Here is a 26,322-nt window from a genome sequence, read left to right as displayed (position 1 = left end):
GCCCCCTCCAACTGCCGCGTGGCCACGTGACGGCGCTCCCCGCCCTTCTTCCGACCAGTTTTGGCGGTAAATGGCGGTGGTGGCGGCCTCGCGGCTTCCCTCGAGCCTCGCGGGCAGCGATGGCGGGCGGGCGGCTTGGCGGCCTGGGTGTGTGAGGGCTCCTTCCGCCTAGTCAGCTGCTGGTACCGCCTGGCTTTAAGTGCGGTCCTTCATTTCTTGTGCACCATGTTGAGTGCTCTTAACAGAGCGGGAAGTTGCAGGGGCTGACCTCCTTAGGGTAATCCCTTCTCCTCCTGAAGTTAGCAGAGGGAAAATTACATAGGTTTGCATGTATCCCTCACCGCCAAGCTGCATGTTACATACCCAGTACTAATAAGCGATGCAAATACCAGGAACAACTGCACAAAAGCTTACTCATTCTTTATGAATACCTTATTCATATGAGCAAGGATAGTGTGTCCTCCGGATAACTCTTCCAGTTCTACTTTGCGTTATTCACAGTTTAATTTCAATTAGGTTCACTTACAGGTAAGCCACAACAGCCAAATGCGTATTCATGGGTGCAGTTGTTTTTGTTTGCTGCCTCACTTCCTCCTTCCCCAGAGGGTTTTCAGTGTTGAGCCTAGGCCAGGAAGGAGAAACCGGCAATGTGAGGTTCTTAAACAAAAGATTAGCATGTAGAGGTGGTAGAGTAAGGACTTTGTTTTGTTCTCATCAGGATCAAGTGGAAAGAAGCCTGTCCTTCAGCTGTCCTACTCCAAACAGGACTTGCACAAAGGCCTCCAGGGAGCGTTCCTGTCTTTAATCACACACAGTTCAGAGGCGGTTAATTGCTAGACTTCCACTGTGGAGACCAAAGATGGAGTTAGTAAGTAGAAGGAAAGACCACAAACGGCCTTTTATTCTTGCTTGACAACAATGAAAATATGATGACTGCTACTGAGGAAGTGTAGCAGTATCCTAAAAAGAGGTTTTTCAATACTAGGTAAAGAGCTGTAATGCTCGTCCTGTTGTTGAATCCTAACAGAAGATAGAAAGGAATATATACGATCATAGAATGGCCTGGGTTGAAAAGGACCACAACAATCTACAAGTTTCATCCCCCCTGCTATGTGCAGGGTCACCAGCCACCAAATCAGGCTGCCCAGAGCCACATCCAGCCTGGCCTTGAATGCCTCTAGGGATGGGGCATCCACAACCTCCTTGGGCAACCTGTTCCAGTGCGTCACCACCCTGTGTGTAAAAAACTTCCTCCTAATATCTAACCTAAACCTCCCCTGCCTCAGGTTAGAACCATTCCCCCTTGTCCTATCACTCTCCGCCCTCGTAAAACCTATGGAAAGGAAGTGAAGTACAGATGCCTGAAGATGACAGGAGCAAAAGAGATACTACAGAGAAGGTAGGCTTTACAGATACCTGTCTTCTTCACAAATCTGTGGGTTAAACAATGAGACTGTGAAAAAAATGTGAATATAAAGCTTAGGAGACTGACAAGGGAAATATACAATTAAGCATTTGTTGTGCTGGAATATAAGCAGGAGAGGCAGAAGTGTCTGGAGGGAGAAAGGGCAATGAATCCATGGAGGAGAAGAGTCCAAGGAAGAAAAATGGGATAGAGACACTGAGAAACAACAGGAAAAAGGTGTTATACTAAGAATGGAAAGACCCGAGTTTTATACCAGCATGAAGATGAAATTTCTTGTTAAGAAGAATTGACAGGCTTATTACTGGAGGATGCCAGAAATAAAGATTTAAGATGAGAACTTATAATGGTAAAGATTCCTCATTGTCAAAAATTCATTTGGGATTCAGGTATGCTCTCATCCACTCTTGCCACTTGACTGACTCAGTACATACCCACAGTATGGTGCTTTCCTAACTCCATGTTTCACTTCCCATGCCTCAGAAAAATCTGTCATTAAGAGAATGCATGTCTTACAGATCTTCAGGTACTTCGGTTGTATGTTTTGAGATGCAGATTGTGGCTGGAGACAAGGTTGTCTTATGAAAAATAACAATGAGAGTGCTTTCTAAATTGTATATAGCTGGCACCTAGGAGGAGGACTATCAACTCTTCCAGGGAGAATGTCCTGTTAGTGACATAGGAACAGCTACAATGTTTATATATCTCTGGAACCCAAGCAACAAAACTGGAGTTACTAATTCTTAAAGGGTACCAGGAGATATGGCAGAGTAGAATTTAGGACAGGAACGCAAATAAAAGACACTGAAAACTTTTACCTGTATAACACTTTTAAAGTGTTATACAGGTAAAATCAATTGATTGAGGATTAAAATTTGCAATGTGATAGATATTTAAGAAAGAAATAAACCTGATAGAAAAGTTAAAGAAGAACTTGTTTGAGTCAATATTGGAGAAAGATGGCAAAGAGTTTCTATTAGACGAACGTGTGTGCTAGAGACGTTTTATTTTAAGTCTGGAGAGAAATACTTTTCATAAGATTATTAGGAAAATTATTCACTTAGAGCAGAGCCAGGTTAGTAACAGTTTTTTAATTAAAAAGGTCAAATGATGAAATTAAGGGAATGAGTTAGTGGTGACAGTGCCATTTAGGTGGTTGTGGACTTGCATGTGGGGAAGGCTTGGCATCGGTAAAGTGTCTGCAAAAAATAGTATCTGAAATTCATATCTCAAAGTAGAGGGATGGTTGGTCACAGCTGTGTAAATAGCTTCTTCAGAAGGGTTATTGAGAACAATCAGAAGCTTGAAGGGAATGGAACAAAATGATTGCTTATAAAAGTATTAAGGAGGGTAAGAGTAAAGTGAGAATTGTCAGAAGCCCAGCTGAGTTTCCTTACAAAGGAAATTAAAGCAGAGGCTAATGAGAAAGAAGATATGAAAATGAATGTTTCCACATTGGAGATGAAAGCAAAAAACCTATCGCATACCCATCTGAGACATCAGAAGATATTTATTCAGCCAGAAATTTCCATTAATGATGTAGGTACAAAAATATGAGCTGTAATAATGAAATTTGCTGATGACACAAAATAGCGAGACACTTTCAATAAGAGAGGGATCGAGATTGGATGACCTTGAAATCCTAAATAATACAATGGGATTAATTTTCAAAATGTAAAGTACAGGGAGACTGATAGCAGGCAGTACTTTCTTCACAGGGGAAATGCATCAGTTGGAGGTGACAGTGAGTGAAGGTGTTCATTGTATTAGTTGACATTGTCCAAGTCATATATGTGTGCTCTGTCTACCAAGAAAAAAAAAAGCTTGTAAAATCACATGGCTTGACAGGTCAGATATTTCCGTTAGATACTGCAGGTAAAAATAAAACATCTAGCTCATCTGAAACAATTTGTGCTATCCTGGGCGCTATTGGTCAGAAAAGATTAGATTGCACTGCAGGAGGTACAGAGAAGGGCATGAGGGATTATAAGTAGGACGGAGAATCTCTTTATGAGAGGAGAATATAAATCGTTCTTTTAGCTCAGTGGAATAAAACATAAAAAGAAGTGTGATTTTAGTCTAGAAACACTAAAATGTCAGTACAAAAGCTTTTCAAGCTGAAGGATGATACTGGGTGAAGAAAACTGCCAAAACATTGGAACAAACTTAACTATCGTCTTGGACAGTGCACGCTGCTGTTTCCAAGGTGCCAAATTTGTTTGTCCACAGCACTATAAAAGAAACTTTGTGAGGCAATCAAACAGTAGCTTTGTGCAAGGCAGCAGTAGAAAAGATCTGATGAAAACTGAGTACATATGAGACGTGAATTCTGAAAGGAGGAGAAAATAAATCCCGTGTATTTATATCTTCCTTATTGATACTGGCTGCGGCCATTTTCACCCATGTTTGAAATCACCTGTGTAGGTTTATATAGCCATATTTTACAGTGATTGAAGCAGTCTAAATATTCCCCAACAGGAATAAGAAAACACGTGCAGAGCACGGTCTATAGGTTGTCTCTACCATCAGCCGGATGAGGGAAAGGAAAATGTTTTTGCAGATTTCAGATTGCATGGAGAATCCATCTTTCCAGAGGAAGGGAATTACTGAAGAGGGAGGACAGCGCATTTCAACACTTGCTCAGATCTTGGATTGAGCTGTTTTCTCAGAAAAGAGTATCTGAAGTTAGTTTTAGAGCTGTCTGAAAAGAAGGGGAGGGGTTGCATTCTCTTTTTAAGTATTTTAATAATAACTTTAATACTATTACCTGCAATTAATGCTGCTTTTCTAGCTTTCCATTGTCTTTTCTGTTTATCATTTTCCATTGTTCGCTGAGTGATGTACATTGCCTGCATGTTCAATAGGTTCTTGCAGAGTTCTAGCTGTAAACTGAACGAATTACTGAAAGAAATGCTGTCCTGGAGACTGACATGTTTTCCCATCATTGTGCTATTTTCTTCATTCCCTTCCCCTTTTGCAAGATAAGCATTTAAATTAGGATGGCTCCACAGAGACCTTTTTTTTCTTTCATTTTACATTTTGTATATATGAACTGGATCTTTTTTGTGAGCACAGGAAAAAGAGCTTCACTGGGCATCAGGATAGGACATTTCTTGAGAAAACTTTGGGGGGAGGAAGAGGATGTTTAAAATAATGACCGTCAGTATTCCACTTAAGCTGAAGGATGCAGGTGTGAGACCAATTAAAAGAAATTGTATTTGCTTATATTCATTTTGGTCTGCCTTTTGTATTCCCTTAATTTGCATTTTAGCTCCTTTATGATCAATTAAGTAGTGACACACACAGCTAGTAGTGGCACACAGCTCTTTGCTGTGATGAGGCAGATAAATGCTTTTCGAGAGTGCATTTTACAGTAACAGCTATTTTTAAAAAGAATGTCTTTGAATTTTATTTTTTTCAGTGAATAAATAACTGGGCATCTTTGGTGTAATACAGATCCGTGCGTCCACAGAAGGAAAAAAAAGGTGCATCCTGCAAAGGGCAGGCGTAGGAGAAGGCAGAGGGATGGATTTTAAACAAGGGTGGTGTAAGTGCCCTGTAATTCCTTACCCTTCTCTTGCTGATGATGAACTGCATGTACTGCCTGTTACAGCAATATTGATTGCAATCAGGTGATGAAGCCGTTGCACAGAGAAAGAAACCACTGCAGTGAAAATGAAAAGATGGAAATGTAATGAATTCTTGATTCAGAAATGATTTATTGGAATAAAATGAAAAAGTCGTTCTTAGAGCTGAGAGGTAGTCATGGGAATAACAGAAATGCTGAAAGAATATCACCATTTTAAAATAAAATCTATTTCAAGCTATATATTTATCTTCAACAGCATTCCCGCACTTTTCATCAACATTCCTTATACTGCAAATTTTCCTCTCTCGCAGCCTTAGCTTTACTTACAATTAATCCACTGGCATTATAGTGATGGAGATTCTTGCTGGAATGCATTAACTTCCTCCTTTAAATCCCCCCTGAGGCAAAGCACTTGAAAAATATTTCCTTTGTCTAGGACACACAGTTTAGTAGCTCTCTTCTTACAGTGAGATAGCGATTCTTTTGCAGTGATTTATGCATACTATTGAAATACAAAAACTGCATTAAGTTATGCTGCATTAAAAGATCTGAGACACGCATTCCATTACTTAGGCGCAATTGCAAAAAAAATGTAGGTCTGATCCTGTTGCCGTTCAAGCCCATGCTTTCAAAAACACTGAATTGAGATGTAACGTTATTAGGAGTTGAGTAATTGCTCACCTACAATGCCAAGAGAATTACCTTTCAAACTCACTGATGACTATGTACACACATGCACCTTTTTTGTTTTTATTAGACGAGCAAAGTTGCTGTGTGCTCTTTCAAGAGAATTGGAGTCGGGGCTCCTGGAGGGAAGATTCTGCAGGCTCTGAAATAGCCTGTTTTAATGCTCAGCAATCCCAATTGTTTGAATGTGTTTGTAATACCTAACTCAAACCTCTGCTGCAAATGGATCTGATCTTTCTCCTTCCTTTAGCTGTTACGGTGGAACAACGGCCACCGAAACTTTTATGACAGCCATCTGCACTTTGAAGTGCTGCTATAATGTTCCACCTTAATCCCTTCATTTCTAAGTTTACAGCTTTATTTCTAAGCCGTCCAATCCTTATTCCTTCAGCTGTCCTCACTGTTGCACTTTTGCCCCTTGGTGGATCGTCATCGTCTTCCTCAGCGTACAGTGACTGATTCTGAGCACAACGCTGCTCTTGCTGGGTCTTGCCAGAGCTGAGTAAAGTGGAGTAATTACTCTTTGTATCATACATCACAGTGTTGACTCTTCAGTTTGTGATCTCCCACGTTGTTTTCTGCCTACACAGACATTTCATATTCTGTATTTAATTTTCGTTCCTCATTAGATATCCCTTTGAAGAGCGGACCACTTCATAATTTTCTGTTTTATATCTCATCTGGTTGATTCTGGTTGATTTTAAGCTGCCTCTTCAATTTCTTAGGCTCATTTTTAATGCTACTTCAAAGCGTTTTGCAACTTTTCCCAATCTAATATCATCACCAAACTATGTAAGCACACCCATGTGTCATCATCTTCAGGTATAAATGGAAGTGGTGAATAAAACTTTCTCAGGACAAACTCCCCTGGCTGTTCTCTGGACAGCAAACCATCAGTTATGGCACTTTGGGAACAATTTTTCAACTGTTGCACCTACCAGGTTGCTGACTGGCTCTGAATATGCTGTCTTATCTTGCTTAAGAAGATGGAATAGCATCGAAAGCTCATCGTTGTTAAGAAGCATCATACTGGCTATTTCCCACTTATTTGCTAGAGCAATTATCCTGTCAGAGCAGGATAGCTTCAATTAATATAATTCATTTCTTGACAAACCCATTTCAACTGTTTTTTAATTATCATCATAGTTGCCCAGGTATTCATAATTTTTTAAATAATTTGTTCTGTTTCAAGGGCTGAAAGTTAGTTTGACAGATATAGCATGCTCCAAGACCTTTACCCTCCTATTTAAAGGTATTGCATTTATACTTTCTAGAGCTGGAACCTTTCTTTCTTGCTCACTTTTATTTCTTGAAAGTGATCATTAACAATTAATAGATTACTGCAGTTAGTTCTCTGAATATTTATGGGGAATTCTATTGCAGCTCAATGACTTAAACCTCTACAATTTTTTTGTTTTTTTTTTCTTCTCTTTCCAGTATCATGAGTTCAAGGCTGGACTACCTAAGTGACGTAGGTTGCTCCAAAAGTAGTGCCTCCTACTTATTTCCAGGGAAACAACAACAGGTACAAAGAGCACAGTAACACCAATTGATAAAACCAATTATCAGCTACAAAATGCTATTTTTCAACATACTCACCATCATTAGCTATGCATTTCCAGCAGCAATGAACAAGAGCCTGCATGCCAAGCTGATAAACATCTGTGCCAGTGAGGTGACTCCACTGTCACTGCCACAATTTCTGAAATACACCACCCACCTCCTCAGTGTGCTCACACCCACTGTTTGGTCTCATGAACATTTAGCAAGCTTTGGTGAATGTCAGTGAGTGCCATTTTTTCTACATGGAGGAATTCAGTAGCACGCATTTGCTCCATACACCCTTCCACGTCAGACACCATGTTGTCAGACTGCCCCTCTGCTGCCATGTGTCACACAGCAACAAAGTCTAATGGAATATTGATAGGAAGGTTCAACTTCTACTGCTGTGCCACCAGCGCCTATGTCTAACGTTGTGGGTTAACATAACAAAATAGGAGGCATGGCTTTTGTAGCAGCCCTTGTGCTTGGCAATCCTGATGCCACTGTCTTGATTCTGCAATGTGTGTGCTCAGTGTAAAAAAAATTGTTGTAATCAGCAAAGTACATGTGCCTATGTACACTCAAGCTCAGCCAACTTGTAAGTACATGATTAAGTGCTTACTGAAATCACTGGGACTTACTACATTACTGAAGTTAATGAGACTTCACACCAGTAACTGCTCTGCAAACAATCACAGGCTGCTAAATGAGAGACCTGATGTGCTCTTGTGCCCTAAGTCATGTTTGAATGTCTTCTAGTTGGAAATTATTTCTCTCTGCTTGCCTGTATGGAAGGAAGGAGTGTGCTGGTGGGAAAGAAAAGCAGAGGGGAGTGCAGTCACCACCAAGTGCAAGCTGGTTCCGTGCAGTGATGTTAAATTCAGATGTGCATCATCCTGCCCTCAGATGGATGCAGTGAGCTCCATGCTGAGGAGGCACCAGCTTGGCTCCAAAAATGATGCAGTGCAGGGGACATCTCCATACCCATGATGGGAAGCCTGGCTGCTCAGCTGAGCTCAGTAATTCTGAAGTGAGCAATATGCTGCTATCTGTTGTTTTTGGGACCAAGCTGTTGTGTTCATAAGGGGCCATAGCACACTGGTGGCTGTTCTGCTGTAGTTCAGGGCTGGCAGGATGTGTCTAGATCCTGGGTTGATAAGCACCTTGGTCTTTTTTAACCTGCTTTCAGAACGGCTGATGAAAGTTGTTAAGGCTGATATAGGGAATAAACAGAGCAAATTTAAACAGACTGCTAAAAAATGTGGTTTTGGTCTTCTGGAGTTTGCTGTAAACTCTGTCTGGACAGATGTGAAAATCTCCAGTCCAGCCGTAGATGGTCACATTTGAGCTAGTTATCTCTTTTCCCCTCCTAAGCAAGGAAAGTGATCAATTCATCTTGTCCTGATGTAGTTCCAAAAATAGATCCAAAATCTCATTTGATTCCAAAGAAATCTAGAGAACCAGCTCAGGTGTCATATGATGTTGGAGTGTCCTCATTTGGTCAGAAAAATCCCAGGCTTATTTAAGTCAAAATATGTGTAGTCATGCACTCAAAGATAGGTCCCAAATATGATAAATAATGAAAATGTCAGTTCATATCCTCAGCTGTTTTTTTTGTTTGTTTGTTTGTTTTTGTTTTGTTTTGTTTTGTTTTTTTCCCCCTTCATTTCTTTTCCCCCACTCTTCCATCTGCATCCAGTCTGATTTTGTTGGGCTTTACTTTACTGGACTGATGAACCACTTTGTGATTAACGCTTTGTTATTTCCCATTTGTAATTGATGCTGAAAACAACTTTGTGTTTAGGATTTGGTTGAGAGTGAGAGAAAGCATCTGCACAGGGTTTAAATTTCCTTCAAACATTTTCTAGACCACCGTCCAATCATCTCATGATCTACCAGTGGCTTGCAGACAGCAGGATAAGTGACTGATGTGAACTGAAGGCAGGCCCAGAGGACTCAGAGCACAGAAATGATCTAAGGGATGGATAGGCTCCTACGAGAATAGGCTGAGAGGTGAGGCTGTTCAACCTGGAGAAGAGAAAGCTCTGAGGAGATCTGAGTGAGGCCTTTCAGTATCTAAAGGGGGCTGAAAGAAAGAAGGGGACAGATTCTTTAGCAGGGTTGGCGTGATAGGACAAAGGGAGATGGTTTCAAAGTATATCAGGGGAGATTTAGACTGGATATAAGGAAAAGGATTTTTACAATAAGGGCAGTGAAGCACTGGAACAGGATGCTCAGAGAGGTGGTAGATGCCCTTTCCCTGGAGATATCCAAAGTCAGGCTGGTCAGGGCTCTGAGCAACCTGATCTAGCTGTAAGGTGTCCTTGTTCATGGCAGAGAAGTTGGACTAGATGACCTTTAAAAGCCTCTTCCAACCCAAACTGTTCTCTGATTCCATGACTTTTTTTGCAGGGCCATTGGTACAGCCCAGCAAACTGAATCCATTTCTTGCTGCCTTCCCTGTTCAGTCAGTCCTATCTGTTCATGATTCCGAATTTGTAGTTTGCTTAATACAGCCATTGGTGCCTTTTAGAACACACTCTTATTGGGTATCAGGGTTGGAGAAGTTCCCAAGGGTACCACTGCCTGTGTTTCATTGCATGTTAAAGCAACATTGATGGAAGATCTACAGCAGAAAGCTGGGAAACTCTTAAAACAGGAAGACATTGCCACTGAGCTTTGCTTTTCGCTGTCAGAGTGAGCTGACTTCACACATGCAACTCTTTAAATCAATAAGTCAATGGCAAACTTGTGGCCTTATTTGCTGTAATGAAGCAATTGCATTGCCACATTCTGCCTCGTATCAGACAGCAGCAGATCTGGTTTAAATGGCCAATGTGCTCTGCCCACTCCAATGCTGCTATGGAGCTCTGTTTAAAGTTAAAAATGTGTGTTTAAGCTTGGTAAGGTTTATTGAGGTTAAGGTTTACTGAATAACAATATTTGCTATTTATTGATACTTTGTTTGGTGTATTTGATAGTGGCCAACAGAAATGACAAATCTCCTACTGAACATTTAGATACAGTATTTTAAGTGTTTTCAAATTGAAAAATTATAAAGGGTATCTGAGGAAATTAATACAATCAGTTAATGAATAGTTGTTAAGATACTGGGATATTTTTGTTAGCTTGCTAGCTCTGGCTTCCTACTTGGAACAATGTATGGTGTACTCCTGAAGAAGAAATCAGCATCCTGAAGCTGGAACCGAGGGTTTGCTTGAAGGATATTTGTGGCATTTGCCAGCCTAGGTTTTCACCAGTCTGAATATCTACCTGTACTAAAGGCTCTAAGAGCAGAAGGAGGTCAATGCATATCTCTGTGAGATCAAAGCAGGTACTGTTAAGTGCATTTCATATTAGTCTTTGGGCTTTTCTACATCTGTTAGGTCACTGGGAAATCCTCCTAGAGAGGAAAAGCTCTGGAAGGGCTATTGCATTTCTGCAGGCCTGCTTACTGTCATCACAGAAGCTGCCCTTGCAGCACCATCTTTTAAAAGCACGTGGTGCATTCCCTTCTTAGTATCAAGAAATGCTGAGTGTTGGTATTTAGTTGTTATATTGTCTAGGAGCCGTAGTCATGGGTAAAAACAGTTTGAGTGAAAGGATAGCCCTTGGTTTAGAGAATTGTCAAGCTAAATATCAAATGAGATGAGATGACAAGTGAACACAAGCAAAGAGGAAGAATACAGGAGGCAATTAATAGATAAGGTCAGTACTCAAATTCTTTCCCTTTCTGGCCTCCTGGATGGGCATGAGAGAACTTGGGAAACAGCACGGAACCCAGATTGTCTTTCATTTTGTAATCTAAGCTTAGCTTAAGAAATAACCTGGACCACAAAGTAATGGTATTAAATAAAATGGTATTTTAAATTTAAAATGGTCTTTTTACATTTTTGCTGCTGCTTGGACCTCCTCCCCTGCCCTCTCCCTTCCCACAAATTTACAGTTTAGACCTGTGCAGTCTACTCAAATAGACATTTAGATTAAATTTGAGACGTTACTATGATTCATCACTGCCCCTCTGACGACAGCCGTGTAATGCTGCAGGCAGAGAATGGCTGCTGTTCTGCCTCTTGATAGCATCTAAATTTCAACAACATGGGAAATCAGCTCTCAGTATCCAGCTCTCAAAGCATGGTAAAGTCTATACCGAGTGTTACCATGTGAATTTAAGCCTCTTTTATTTCTGAAAGGTAGCTGCTGGGCTGCTGGCTGGGCAACATTGGCTGAGTATGGCTTGATATTATAACGCAGTAGCCCATTTTGTATCAGCTTTATCGTTACCACTGATAACAAAATACCTTGTATAATTCCTTTTATGTATTGCTCTGGATGTCTCTCTGAAATATGAAACATATGCAATTCAGAGATCTTCCAGAGGGACTGGGGGCTCTGGTCAGAGATCACTTAGATGTGTTGATCAGGAGAGACTCTTGTGACTGTCTGCAATTCTTAGACCTGGAATATCATCTGAAGATTTTAGTAAAGCCCAGAGCATTGGTTTGAGATCAGGTATCAGAAGATATCCAGGTATCACCTGCAGTTGGGTAGAACAGGAGTTTGAGGGAATGGCTTGGTTCCTCCAAACACTGAACAAGATTGTAAATTCTGCAGGGCAGAAGACCTTCTTTTTGTGGCTTTTGTGCACGGGAACATCATGGGATAAACCGGTCCCAGTGACCCCAACTACTGCTATCTAGGGTTGTGCCAGGCAGGCCCACGACTGCTGGGTTTCACTATGGATTTCTTAGGTGCTACTGCAATCCGGATCATAAGCAGGGTGAGCCAGATGACCTGCAGGTCAGAGTGCTCTGTGCAGTGCCGACACAGAGACTAACAGCAGCCTGGTAACAAGCCTCTTGGTAATGTGATAAAAATACGCTGTTTTCCTCAGAATACATTTTCCAGTAATGTTTCTATGTCAGTGCATTATTTTTTTTTATCATCAGCACTATAGGCTACATCTTGCTGCATTTTGATTGAAATTTGATGAACTTCAGCATTTTTTTTGTGCTTTCATCTGTAAAAAGCAGGAAACACAGTCCTGTGAAACGGGAATGGAAATTTCTTCTAATAGAGGAGGTGATACCGTGAGCATTTGAGAGAGTTCAGGTTTTGGACTACAGGGAGCTAATCTCAAATTGTATGAACAATTATTTTTGTGTTCGAATGGTGCGAGTTGCTGAAATTGCTCATTGTGTATATGAGACATCCTGCATTATTGATCAGAGTACTTCAGCACTGGCAGTATATCTGTCCCTTTTACAGGGCTGTTTATCTGCTGTAAGTCTAATCATCCATTCATGTGTCTTGGTTTTTGTTTTTTAATTAAAAAAGCTAAATACTGAAATATATTTAAAGCTTCATTTTCCATCTCTCAAGGGCTGCCCTTGAGATGTGGGAACATAGTCACTGCTTCAATTCGATTAGTAGTCTGTTAAGTTTAGTGTCTTACTTCCGTCTGATAGTAAGCACTTACTGTTTCAGAAGTCGAACAAACCTAGTTATCTCAACTGAGCAATGTTATACATAAAAGCAATAGCCCATCCTGACCTTGTGATGTGGGTTAGTCACTGTAGGAGGTGTAGTTACTCATATGAATTAAAAGTAGAGAAAACAAATATTGAAATGCATTCTGTAAAGCCCTCGAGGTCAAACCTACGTTAATGACATTTTGTTTGCTGTTCCGCAGTACTGTGACAGTTATTATATTATCTACTCTAATTTTGCTCAAAGGAATTGGATTTCAAATAAACCTATTTCAAAAGGAAGCATGAAAAAAGAGCTAAACAGAGGCCATCATCCTATTAGTACCATAAGTATCCTAACAACATGCCATGATTAAAAATTTTGACCTTGACAGGTTAAGGAAAAAAAGGATAAAAAATGTAGATATTCCCTATAATCTGTTTTCTTCAGAAGCAGGATTTTTGGTTTGGAGTTAGTTTGGTGAAATGATGATTTCTGCACGTATTTCTGGAGTTCTGCTGTCCCTAATTTCAATTCCTTCAAAAAACTACTAAAAAAAAAGATGCATATTAGTGAACCCTCTTTCCACCATGGTTTTAGAATAGAAGAGGCTTTGCAGTCAATTATTTATGTGCCATAAATACTAAAAGCTGTATTATCTCAGAATAATCAATGTTTGGCTGAAGCTTGAGAACACTAACAGCTAATCTTAAAAGTCCAGATTCAGTTTCATTTGAAAAAAATGGCAGAAGTCTCACTGATTTTAAATGAAGGAGAATGAGGCCAGAAAGTGCTGCTTTGAGAAGTAATTTCAGCTAATCAGTTGAAAACATCTGTACAATGGTAGAAAACATGACTTTCACTCCTTGTGTAATGCTACATGACACGTTTCAGCAGACAGGAGCTCTTTATGTTAAAAAGCTGTATGTCTGTGTTTTCCACAGCCTTGGAATGTCTTGTTTAAGTGAATAACTATACTACTACATCTGAGAACAGACAGAGGGCAACGGGAGGAGTGATGGTGGAAGAGTTAAATGGCAAGGAGCTGGGAGACTCAGCTCAATACTGAAATAACTGCATATTTCCAGATCAGATTATATTTTTTCTTTAATATCTTTTTTTTTCTTGAATCCACAGCAAATCTTTCTTTCTGGGGTATGCTGTCAGCCATTCTAGTGAAACCTTTTGTTATTTTGTTATCTCTTTGGTGATTCTGATAATTTGCTTATGTCAGTGCAAAGCACTTGAGGGAGGATCTGTCCTCCAGAGACCCTTGAAGATGACACAAACAATGAAGGAAGTGACACCCAAAATGTGAGATAGTATCAGTGACTGTGAGTTCCTCTGGTGCAGGTTCAGAGCTGGTTGCTAAGTAGGTGCTGGAAGATTATAAGAGAGAAGAAAACTGTTTATGGTGTTCAGTGTGTGTGAGTGCTTCTATCCTCAGAAGGGAGCCTGCTGTTTTTTGAGGTCATGCAAATGATAAAGTGTAGATTTTGATTGTATTTGGAAGAGGTTCTGAAATGTGGTAGAGGGTGGTGACACCCTGGAACAGGTTGCCCAAGGAGGTTGTGGATGCCCCATCCCTGGAGGCATTCAAGGCCAGGCTGGATGTGGCTCTGGGCAGCCTGGTCTGCTGGTTGGTGACCCTGCACATAGCAGGGGGTATGAAACGAGATGATTGTTGTGTTCCTTTTCAATTCAGGCTATTCTATGATTCTATGATTATTATAAAACCCCTTCAGAACTCAACGTGCTTATCCATCCAAAACAGAAATGCTATCAGAACTTCATTTTAAGGGTTATTTTCATTTCCCTATGTAGAAAGAGAAGTAAAACCAAAAAAAGAAGGCTGGAATGGTTCTGAAGAATATGATTCTTATGCAGAAAAAAAAAAAAAAAAGAAAAGTAGAAAAAAAGTATTTGTGTTCTGTACTATCCTTTCTGCTGGAGGAAACATAGCAAACCTTGTATTGCCCTTACTAGCATTTCAGTTTAGTGGTGTTTATCTTTAATCACACTCTGTGGGGGATAGGATCTATTTATCAATAATGATGATTGTCATTGTTGAATTGAAGAATTTTTTTACTGAAGCAAGGGAACCTTTTCCCATTCTTTTACTGAGAGTGTGGGGGAATGCCCTACAACTCCACAGAGTGGCAAAGAGGAAAAGATTTCCTCTAGCGGGGAAAAGGCAGCATCAGGAAGCAGCCCCTAGATAAGCAGATATTGCAAAGTAGGGAAGTAGGACAGATACCTTGAGACAGCTCTGACAGAGAAAGGGAGGAGACAGGAACCCACCTGAGCAGAGAAATTCCAAGGAGTGGTAAGGATCCAGCTCCTAGAAAAGTTAGTGGGTTTTTTTCATACTTCCAAAGTACTGAACCACTTTCACTCATTTCTCATTCAATTGCACATTAAGACAGATTTGACCAAGTATTTTTAGTTGGAGATTTGGAACGGCTAAAGAAAGAAATCCTCTTAATAAAAATAGGGGCTTTTTTAAAACTATCTTTTATACAAGTGTAATTCCATTGACTTCATGAGATTTATTTCTAATACATTCTGGTATGAAGGGACTACCAGGTTGTGGGCGCTCTTATTTTTCTTTATACTCTGGAGGTAATGTGATCAGGTGCTTAAATCATTCCAATGAAAGATTTTTTATAACATTTCTTTTTTTATTATTTTGGTGATGCACTGCTATACATAGCCAAATAAGTACCAAATATGAACATACAACACAATTGCCACTGATATTCCTTATTATGAGGATAGCATTATGCTTTTTTTGTGAAGTATCACAAGTCAAGCTGGATTTCCCATAGGACTGCAAGCTGAGTTGGAGTATCAAAAGGGCAGGATAGAGCCAAGTCAGAGCTACTCTACAAAGTTCAGCAATTTTCATCAAATTTTCTTTGGATGACAAGAGATATTAAGTTTCAGTCTTCCAGGGGAATATTTCTCAGTAAACTGTTTACCAGTAGCTTTAAAATGTCAGCTTTATGCTTCTGTTATTAAATGAAGCAATGTTGTAAGAAGAGCAACCATCTTTTATTAGACCAGCTCATATCATTGGATAAAAAACAGGCAGGCTTTCAGGTGCAGAAATCCATCTTCAGTTTTGCAACAGAAGTCAATTTCAAGCCAAGTGCATGCTGGGGACAATTGTTTTGGATTACACTTTGTTTCAGTGATCAATTGAGTAAATAGAAGGTGGAAAGGCACCTTGAGGCTGATGAGGATGGTAGTGGAGGTAGGTGTGGTGAGTCAGGTGCAGGTCAGGGAGATGCACTGTGGAGAATGGAAAGAGCATGGGACTGTACCATGAGCAGAGGCTGAGGAACAAGCCAAACAAAGAGTTGGTGAGCCTAAGCCAGCAGCCACTTGAACCCTTCAATCTGATGTGTCTTGGGCAGCCACCAAAGGGGATGGTGCAGCCTTTCTGCTTGCTTAGCCAAGTACTGAAAGAGACGTTTAGGTCCATTGACTTACAGAGGCAGCCTAGAGTGAGTAACTCAGATCTGGGCAGATAACTTTTAGGCATCTGAGGGGAATCTCCTCTACCTCAGTACCATGTGGGCTGACTGTGTTGCTGGGGCTTGTTTATGGTAGGCACTTGGACATACACCTCCCATTTGGGTTGGGGAAAAGAAGTGCTGAGTGGGTGCAAGCCCTTCTGTACCTCTTGGCCTCAGATCCAGCTGCATCAACACTGGCTCTCTCACTTGAGAATAGGGACTTGCAAATCTCTAAAGCTTAAAAATCTGCATTCTGGTGCCATTTTCAAAAAGGCCTCCATTACACTAGCTATACTTTGAAAACAAGATGAGATCTTGCCCCACATGTAAAGAAGTAATCCTATATTAATCCACACATTTGTTCTCTGGGCATTAAATTCAAGTGGAGATTATTCTTTTATATTTGTGTAGATCTCTGCTGTTTGTTATTTTGTTATTCCCTGCTAAGACAGTGCCATTGCTGTAATTGTTTTTCTCTCTGGTTTCAGAAGCATTAGGAAACCTTACTAACTCTTCCTTTTGTAAAATGAGCTTCTATTCACTGACCAGTGCAACAAATGACTAGACGCTGGATATTTGAGTTCCCCAGGAAACTCACATGGCATTGAGTTCATGCACACAAGCTGCCCTTTCTTTCATTATATAAGGAAAAAAAGATGTTTATGAAAGTTGAGTAGGAGATAAGATCAGTATTGTGGGCTGGTAATTACATAAAGTAATGTTCAGTCATTAGAGAAAATGTACAGTTGATCCTATGGCTTAGTTGTGGGCGAGGAACATGATCTAACTTTGCTGGTATAAAAGAAAGATGCAGCCTTTTCATACATCAGGAAGGTACATCCACACATCAAGGACAGCTCACATTTGAACATCATCCTGCATTTTCTCATCTTTCTGATTTATTCTCACTGAACAAGGGAGGTAATATATTTTTAATTTTCTTTACTGCTAAAGAAGAACAATTACATTTTTTTTGACATTGTCTTCTCCTTCTCTCCAAAGGTTTTCTTCTCCTTCCATTCTGTCAAAGTTTTTACTTTGAAAACTGGAGTGAAATGTTGCTTAGGCAATAAGAAATCAGTACTTAGTGTTGAACTGGCTTTGTAATTAACAGAAAACAAGGTTTAGGATTGCATTACAGCTAAATGGTGATATTTCATGATTTCTGGTCAGGTCTGGTAATGCTTCATTAATAATCTTGTATTTTTATCCTGGTCCACAGTATTGCTGCCAGATGTCAAGTGTTACACAATTCATGGTGCTAACGTGTTTTAGAGTCTTTAAGTTGCTGGTTAAATATGTTAAGGAAGAACAAAGAAAAAAAAGATGTTAGTAAAGATTTCTCAGTCTTCAGTGGTTTGCTAACAGCTTACAATGTACAAGACAGCCAGAAGTGAAGCATTGGCACTTCACTGTTGCTGTGACATAGCCGTACATCACTGCTAAGCACTCTGGAAAGAAGTAAACACAGTGTGCAGAGTGTTTGGCTCTTATTGGGCACAGCATCACCACAGTCACCATACAGAGCAGCATAGAGAGATATCCCACGTTTTCGCTGAAGACAGTAAGTTATTTCCTATGGTCAGTACAAAGATGGCCCATCTAACAAAGCTCTCTGGCATGTCTGTGCAAAGACAAAGACTGCAGAATTTGAGTAGGAATTCTGGTTTCATGGTGTAGAGCATAAATATAAAGACATCCACAGGATCCCACACGCATGTGTAAAGAAGACCTGTTTGCAATCGCTGATGACAAGCTATCTTTGTTATGGTAACTGGTAATAGGATAACTTGTTTACAGAACAAGACAAGGTATTGTAAATAGTAAGGTGAGTCTTTCACTGCTGGGGAAGGTTTAAAATTGTCGTCTTTCCAAAGATCTGCTAAAACTCACACTTTACATAATCACAATAACCAAGTCATAATGTTCCAATAGCTTAAGAAAGATAATGATTAGCAGAGCAAAGTAAAAGCTTAATTTAACTTGGTTGTGAGGTGGTGTAGATATTAACTGGGTTAGCAGCATGGGCACAGTCAGAAAAGCAAATGCAGAGCAGAATAAAAACATCGGGCGAAGTTGCTGTCATACTGCTGGAGTAGAGACACTCATGTCTGGGCTTTATTGACAGGTCTTTGTTTTTAGTACGAGCCTGACTGTCTGACTCAATAGAGGAAGTGCAAAACTGCAATTTCAATTCCCTTTTTTGGTTAGTTTAATTTAAACAACTTCCCTCTGGGATTGCCTCAGACCCTTTTAATTTACCAAATCATTTTTAGAGAAATTATGACAAAGAAAGCCACAGCGTGTTCAGCAAAGAGCATGGAGTCACACAGTAGTCAGTCAGTGGCTGTGGTGTCGTTAGAGAGCCACTGGATCATCCAGACTTATCAAAAGGCTCAGGGTGATGTAGAAACGAGGTGTTTTGAAAAGTCTGTCTTTCGTCTTCTCCTGCTGGTAAATGAGCCCTTCCAGCTGGCTCCTTGCACTGGGCAATGTGTTGTCCAGCTCTGAGCCCCCAGATGGAGCAGGGCCTGAAGCTAAACTGTACTTGTGTGTTCCAGTACAGGCGAGTCTGCCAGCAGTCACACCTCAGCTGTAGTACTGAAAAGAGCACATACAGTAAATAACCTTCAAAGAAAATTCCTATTTGCTGAAGGGAGAGCTCTGATCAATTTACTCATCACAACTTCATAAATGCAACTGAGCTCAGTTCACTTCCTAAAATGTCTGGCACAATCATGTGAATGTTGATTGACATAAATGGTGTGAAGGTCCATCCTGATGTTGTGGACACAGGTGACTTTTGTCCAGGGAGCAGAGCACAGAGAGCTGGGAGCTGCCTTTCAGAAATGTGAGAGCGCTGTTTAAAGCTCCTGTGAGGCTACAGTGTTATTCACCCTTCACTGTCCTGCATGTTCTCAGTGTGGCCACATTGAATTAATTCAGTGGACATGGCCAAATCAAGCTGGCTTGGATCTGCCCTGAAAATCTAAAAGGAGGAAGGGGAGCACAAAGCTTACCATATCACAAAACCTGGATAGTACTGAGTGAGCACTGGTATGTGTTAAAGTAAAAGCCCATGGCTGAACTTATGAGAAGGCTGAAGCAGTGATGCATGCCTCACATTTAATGGGCATTACCCCAGGTTGCTGTAGCTATCCTTTGCTATACAATGCTGCATCATGCAGGCTCTCTTTTTAACACACATCTCCAAGTTTCCCATAGTAGCTAATCTCAGAAGACCACTTCTTTTACTTGGATGGGTTTTTGGTAAAAGCCATAGCAGAGAGAAGTAACCACCAGTAGCATTCAGCCTACATGCATACACACGTTTACTACTTTTTTATACTTCTTCCAAATGCTTCCTTCCAGTGCTTCCACAGTTTATTCCAGTGGGTTTTCTTCAAATTTCACCCTGGCTGCTTTTAACTCCCTTATCCTCTGTTTCTTGCCAGCATGGACTAACTTGCTGGGCAGGTGGGACTGAGGAGGTAAAGCCACCTACGCCTAGCACCCAGCCTTTGTCTCCCATTATTGCAGTCTCCTCTCCATCCTCGGTCTTTGCTGGGCTTCATATCAATTTCTTATCTCTAGTATTTGCTATTTTACTTTAAAAAGTTTTGTTGCCTCTATTGTACCTTTATAGCTCTCTGACTTGCTCAGAAACTTTGTTCCCTTCCACTTTGCTAATTCTGATGAGGCAAGGACTGCGTTCTCATCATCTCGTCTTTAGTCTCAGCATCATCATCTTGGATATGAGATTTTTCTGTTTGCTATGGGCATGGGCTTCTCTGGATTTGTTTCCTTCCTTGTCCTGAGTTCAAAGCTCTATTATATGATCAGTGCACCATAGCAATCTGACTGCTTCCTTCATCACAGTCTGTTTGATCAATGAACCAAGACCTGCTGGATGTATCTCTGGGAATTTGTATGGCAATGGAGTGTCCCTCTGTTAATCCATACAGTCTTCGTACACATGCCAGTGCTCCAAGCTCACTCAGACGATTGTATCATGCAAGTAGGTTCACACCTTGAACCACCTTTCCATCCAGATGCAAGAAGGCATTATTTGTACATTTCATCATTGTGGCAGTGTCTGCAGGGATTCTGCTGGGGAGATGCAAATTCTGAAAAGAAATAGCTTGCCAGTATATGAAAGCTGATTTCATTTAATTATGCTTTGCTCTCTTGATTTTCTACTATATTTTCTTCTCAGAGACATCAGTGCCCTTTCCAATAGCATGGCATGCTCAAATAGCCTCTACATCTAATCTCAAGATTAATGTCTTTGTTGCTGGTATTATTGTTGCTTTCACCATCACTGCATGTTTAGAAATACTTAGTTCCATAGTGGGATTCCTCCCTGGAGAATATTTATCATGAAGTAGCAACAATGGCTGGAGTGTTTGGAAGAAGAGCTCTTAACTTTTTTACCTTGCAAAGCAAGTGACTTTCAGAATCTAGAATGTTTCAAGTGTTGTCAGCCTGAAGCCTTATCCTGCCTGTCAGCCACCATGCTCTTTGGGGACAACTTCTGTCTTTAAAGCTAAGGGGTCAGGCAGCCTGCACGGGGCACAGAAACTGCTTACAAGCTCCTGTTGTGAGAGCCTGTCCTGAGGTGCTGCCAGAACACTGGATGCTGCAGGGCCTGCTGTTCAGACACAGCCCAAACGCACCCCGTTTGGCTGCTGGCTTGGCCTGGGGCTGTGACTGCAGGAGCAGGGAGACCTGCGTGATCAGATAAGCTTTCTCATAAGGCAGTTGGTGGCTGGGATCTGTGGGCTCTGTGTGCTGGGAGCGGCTTGGGACTGCTGTCCCTGGGGCAGGTAGCAGCAAGTACAGCACTGCTGCACAGCTTCAGCAAAACTGCGGGGTGGGCATGGACAGTGCAGAGCCTGAAGATGTGCCACGTAGCATATGCTTTCTTGCACAAAATCCCCGTAAAGATTTTTAAAAGTTTGAATGAAGCAAGGTGTGTTTATATCAAACCAGCTTTCTGTATTCATCTGTTGATCGGAACCCAAAAGCCAATCCACAGTGCCAGTAAAACAAAGCCTGATGGAAATCTCAGTCTGGAAGATGATGGTGACTCTGAACTTGCTGTGACTCTCCTGATGAGGCCCCTGTACCACAGAGGTAGCCCTGAAGGATGCTCCAGGGCTGTTTAAGCTCTCCTGAGCTCTCTTTTGCACCATGTCTCCTTAGGCTTCTGCCTGGAAGGAACGTGTCCCCCCTGGGACCAAGACTGGGTGAGGGCAGCCCTCCTTAATGGAAGAAATGCTTTCTTCCAACTAGGAACAGGACTATGAAAATCTGTTGGTGGGGACTTGGGCACTAAAGTGGTCAGTTTGAGGACAAATAATCTGACTCTTGGCTCAGGAAATTGTTCAAATGTGAAATTATTTTCTCTGGAATTAGTCTTACTGTGTCCTGGATTCTACAGATTCTGTTGTCTCCTCCATAGATGTTTGCTGTCTTTTCTGCACTCTACCATAAATATTAGACAGTTACAGTATTTGAAGTTTATATGCTATGGTTTGTGTTAATATTCAGAAAATATTGTTAAGGCCAGAAGGAGAGGTACATTTTTGTTATGAAAGTGGTGATGAAGTCAATTTTCTGAGGCTATAAAATGCACATCAGTGTACTACATTTTCAGTTTCTGCTCTTGGTTTTAAATTGTCCCTGTTACTTGTCCTGAATGCTGTATTAGTATGTAGCCTAGATGCTGGTACTGTACCCATTCTGAAACAGTCCTCTAAAATGTGCTTATTTGTATTTCCAGAAAGATCATGGATTGCTACAGGAAGTATGCAGCTGTCACTTTGACCATTATGTCTGTATTTCTGCATCTTCTTCATACTTTCCCAGATGGAGAATTTCTCATGCAGGGTAAGCTACTCAGTATTCAGAAATAGGGCAGTTGTAAAGAGCAGTAATTAAACTTGTTTTATAAATGTGGTCATAAATATTATTATTCTATTACATTTATTGATGCTGGGATGTGAAGGTACAATTATTTGAGATAATTTTGCTTCCTATTTCTTCTTTAAACTTGATTTCTCCAGGTCATGAGTCTCCCAGATGACAGTTTCCTCCTCTTGATGTGGTGACCTTAATCCTTGAAACATTATCAAACAGAAATGTTTCATTTTGTTGCACTTCAAAGTACACAACACCAGGAATAGCAAAACAATAATTTCTCATCTTAATGCATAGAATATATTTCTTCTGAAAGACCTCTTGTGCTGCAGCCAGGGTGAGGATGAGTTTACCGGAACAAAGCCACAGTGTGTAGTAGTGTGGCCATAGAGATCTTCATCAGCATAGCCTCCAACTCACACTTCTTCTCATAGGGTCGTATACACACTCCTCACTAACAAGGCAGGTCCCATGGATCAACACTGAGAAAGCAGTGCCTTTACCAACATCCACTCAGCAACAGTGTTAACACAACACAGTTTGATTCTGTTTGTCCTCTCTGGCCGATCAGGGCTGGGGTTTGTAGTGTTCCTTCATGTGGAGATAGCATGAGTCCTTCCAGTAGCTGGCCTTAGAACCTCTCTCTGAGCTCCTTCCCAATTCCTAGCAGGCCTGAAGATCGTGGTGTCCTACAGTTGCACCCAAGCTTACCTCCTGCCAGGGCCAACACACTAAGCCTTCTCCTGTGCTGCTCTTGGGGACGGAGTTGAATGCTACATTTTGATGATCAGGTTAGGTGGGCTCCTTTGCCTGCTACAGTTCCTCCCCATTGCCAGGTCTCCGTATAGGTAAAAACCCATTTTCACACTTAAAAAGATTTGATTTTTAATAGTGTTGAACATTTGCCTTCTGCCAATTGATTTTCTTTAATAAGTTTTGAACAGAATAGAGAAAAATGCATGCTACGTAAATCTTGAAGTCACCAGGCATTTTTTAAAATTCACAGATAACTGAGTGTTACTTCCAGATGGGCACTGTCTAGGAAGCACTAGGAAATACTGCTATTACTAATTATCCATAGCTAATAGATTTTACAGGTAGAGCTACTGTAGTAAGCCTACCAAAAAAATGCTATCAACAAAACTAATTTAGAAAGAACAGAAAAGAAATGCTTGTGCCTTACCTGGAAAGATGCACTCTAGGTTTACAAGAAGTGGATGTTGTGAAGATGAAGGACCCTGAAGAGGAGAGCTTTTGTTTCTGTGCTTTTCAGTTCTGCATGCATCAAAAAGCAGAATATAGCCAGTACTTCCTCTTACTGCCTGTGCTTTCCCTTTCTCTTTGAAGATGAATGGCCATCAAGTAAGTCTTTTCTGTATGTTTTTATGGCAGGTTGTCCAGAGTGCAAGCTAGGGGAGAACAGATTCTTTTCAAAACCAGGAGCCCCCATTTACCAGTGCACTGGATGCTGTTTCTCCCGGGCCTATCCCACTCCAATGAGATCCAAGAAGACCATGCTTGTTCCAAAAAACATTACATCAGAAGCAACGTGCTGCGTAGCAAAGGCTTTCACCAAGGTGAGAATGTAAATGAGACCATTTAAAATTATTTTAGAAAGCAATGTGTAAGTGAAGCAGTGAATAGAAAATAATATGTTTTTGCTGGAGGACACTGAGCAGCTATTTGAGGGAAACATCTTTGGTACTTATATAATTTACACTTGTGCTTGTTTGTCGTTTTTTTAAAGAAATTAAAATGTTAACCAGTCCTGACTCTGATATTCAGTTGGGTATGGAAACTGATGCAGTGCCACTGACTTCAGTGAAAGTACTGTGACTCATGATGCATGAACTGGATTTCTTGACCATTCATTTTTAACTCTGCTGGATGCATACCCTCTCCTTAAATGTCACAAAGTGTGGATTTGATTTTAATTAGTCGCTTTCCTTTCTTCTTTCCTGCATAAGCAGGAATCCTCTGAGAATGTGCCTAGTCAATACTATCAATTACATATATGGGAATGAGGGACCAAAACCATCTGTACTCATTAGATTAATTGAGATTGTGTTTACTTTTAATAGTATAACCGGGAGGGAACTGTAAACACGTGCAGCTACTTTGAGCATTTAACAGTCCCATCTGGAAGGTTCTCCTAAAGAGAGATTCTGCTAAAGCTATTTTGGGAGCAATACAGCTCCAGGTGAAGAAATCTTAAATTGATGTAATCAGTGGTGAGCTAGCTGATGCAAAGCCAAGGTAGCTGTCATATGGTGATCTGAATCATGTTCACTGAATGTGCTGATGAGGGGCTCAGTTCAATTACTGGCTCACAGGTTTGATGCCATCTGAGATACCCTGGGGTACTCAAGACATCTGTGTATAGCTGGCAGACACAGGACCCATAAAAGACCTTCTGGAGTGGCAGCTGGGGGCTTGGTGGGATCCCATCTGATGTCTGAAAGGGCAATCAGCCTTTCTGTGTACGCAGCTGGACAGAGCCCTGAGTCTCTGCTGACTGCAGTGTGAGCCCAAATACATGACTTACCTATAGATACCTATATCTGAACACGTTTTAGCTCTTCTCAGTGGAGCATAGATGTTTTTCTAGACCACCAATATTATGCTTGCCCTGAGGCAGGAAATAAAATTTGGCTGAGATTAAAAATAGCTCATAGTGTTCATGCTTTCTGTTTTTATAATCTCCATGTGAAGTACGTTAAGGACACTTCCTGATTTGCCATAGATTGGTTGAGTAACACTTTTTTGAAAAATAGACACTTTAAAATGTGCCAAATTAAGGACACCAGGCATGTTGCTGTTCAAAACCATCTCATTATATTCTCCAAAAGCCACTGATGATGCAGCTTCACAGACTGGCATTCAGAGGCCATTCTAGTTCAAGTACACTTTGGAGCCTGTGTACTGCTTGGGGTTAAGAAAAAGGCTTCAGAAATCTTTTGCTTGAGATTGCAGTTTTAACTGTGTAGCTAATCCTAATTATCTTCTTTCTCATGTGTGTGTTTTCTTTTTTTAAGATTACCCTTAAGGACAATGTGAAGATAGAGAACCACACAGACTGTCACTGCAGTACCTGCTACTATCATAAATCTTAAAGCCTGTCCCTTTGGTAATGATCAAGGACAACGGTGAATGGAATATTTGTTTTTCAGCTTTTATAGCAACGCTGTGTATAATCTTGTGTTTTCTGGTCAAGACACCAAGTAGACTTTTGAATGAGATGGATGGCTGTTTTATTTCCTCTCTGCTTCTTCATGCATTTAAGTAAGTTTAACTATTTCCATTAGGGATTAGATGCAGCACTTGCATGACAACCATAACCTTGATCTGTTTTTAAAATAAACTGTCAGATAAATTGTCAATGTTTCTTGAGGAAAAATGATGATTTCATAGCTTAAAACAACAAAAAAAGAGATTTTGTAGTTTATTTTCAAGTTTGTTTGTTTTTATTTATTTTTCTGGGAGAGGGAGGAAGGAGGAAGAGAGGGGTGGGAAAGTGGGCAGAAAAAGAAACAGTAATTTCCCCTCATTCGTTTAGTGGATTTTTTTTTTTTTTTTTGAACACAACATTTTGTTTTTCTTGCTTCTTCTTTGTTTGCTTTTTTTTTTTTCTTTAACTTGTGGCATAAAGCTTAACAGCAGTCTGTGCGACGTGATCTGCCTTTCTGTGTCATCTTTGATTTTGCTTGGAATTTTATCTTCTTCCGTATTGATAAATGGACGCAGAAGGAGATGTTGTGAAGTGCTATGCAGTGTAGCAGTGCTAGAGGAAAGGCATAGCACATCTGTATTAGCTATTTAACGTGTGGCTGAGCAGCATGGCATAGCGCTTTAGAAATTCTCAAATGCAATGTGCTAGACTGAGATATACAAATTGGAAAGGAAGAGACTTTGTTAGGTCAGAAATGGACCACAGAATATGTATTTAGAATAGATGACCTTCAAGTTGTAAATGTGGATTTTAGAGATAGCACTTGTTTGGTTGCTGTAGGTTGGAGCAGGGCGTCTGGAGGGACTGCTCATGAATCTGAAGCCTGCTTATATGAACATGAAATAAATTAATTCCACTTGTCTTAACCCAAATATCTGGAATGAGAATGTCAGTCCTGCTGCGATCACTGAACACAAAGGCTGTCTCCAAAGGCCTTAAA

The 26,322-nt window shown here is 40.6% G+C and overlaps 1 protein-coding gene across 2 annotated transcripts; it reads left to right on the top strand.

Moving 5' to 3' along the window:
- The first annotated feature begins 215 nt into the window (after positions 1–215).
- CGA (glycoprotein hormones, alpha polypeptide) lies at positions 216–25,637 on the top strand. 2 transcript variants are annotated; one of them, XM_052694284.1, is made up of 5 exons: positions 216–868; positions 1,287–1,399; positions 22,017–22,123; positions 23,546–23,730; positions 25,189–25,637. In XM_052694284.1, exons 1-5 carry the CDS (start codon positions 860–862, stop codon positions 25,264–25,266), a joined length of 492 nt encoding a protein of 163 aa, XP_052550244.1. In that variant the 5' UTR covers positions 216–859; the 3' UTR covers positions 25,267–25,637. The 2 variants fall into 2 exon arrangements, with proteins under 2 accessions (XP_052550244.1, XP_052550255.1); XM_052694295.1 differs by lacking the exon at positions 216–868 and adding an exon at positions 7,137–7,224 and having other exon boundaries at positions 1,087–1,399.
- The last annotated feature ends 685 nt before the right edge of the window (positions 25,638–26,322 follow it).

The sequence above is a fragment of the Tympanuchus pallidicinctus genome, unplaced genomic scaffold, assembly GCF_026119805.1.
Source record: "Tympanuchus pallidicinctus isolate F22 unplaced genomic scaffold, pur_lepc_1.0 scaffold1, whole genome shotgun sequence".
NCBI classification, from domain to species: Eukaryota; Metazoa; Chordata; class Aves; order Galliformes; family Phasianidae; genus Tympanuchus; species Tympanuchus pallidicinctus.
This window is presented reverse-complemented; position numbering and strand designations above follow the sequence as displayed.

What these genes read in the sequence shown, in the direction of transcription:
- CGA (XM_052694284.1), top strand. An exon ending in TGGAGAATTTCTCATGCAGG is followed by an intron (nt 22,124 to 23,545) that starts GTAAGCTACTCA and finishes TTTTTATGGCAG; the next exon opens with GTTGTCCAGAGTGCAAGCTA. An exon ending in TAGCAAAGGCTTTCACCAAG is followed by an intron (nt 23,731 to 25,188) that starts GTGAGAATGTAA and finishes TCTTTTTTTAAG; the next exon opens with ATTACCCTTAAGGACAATGT.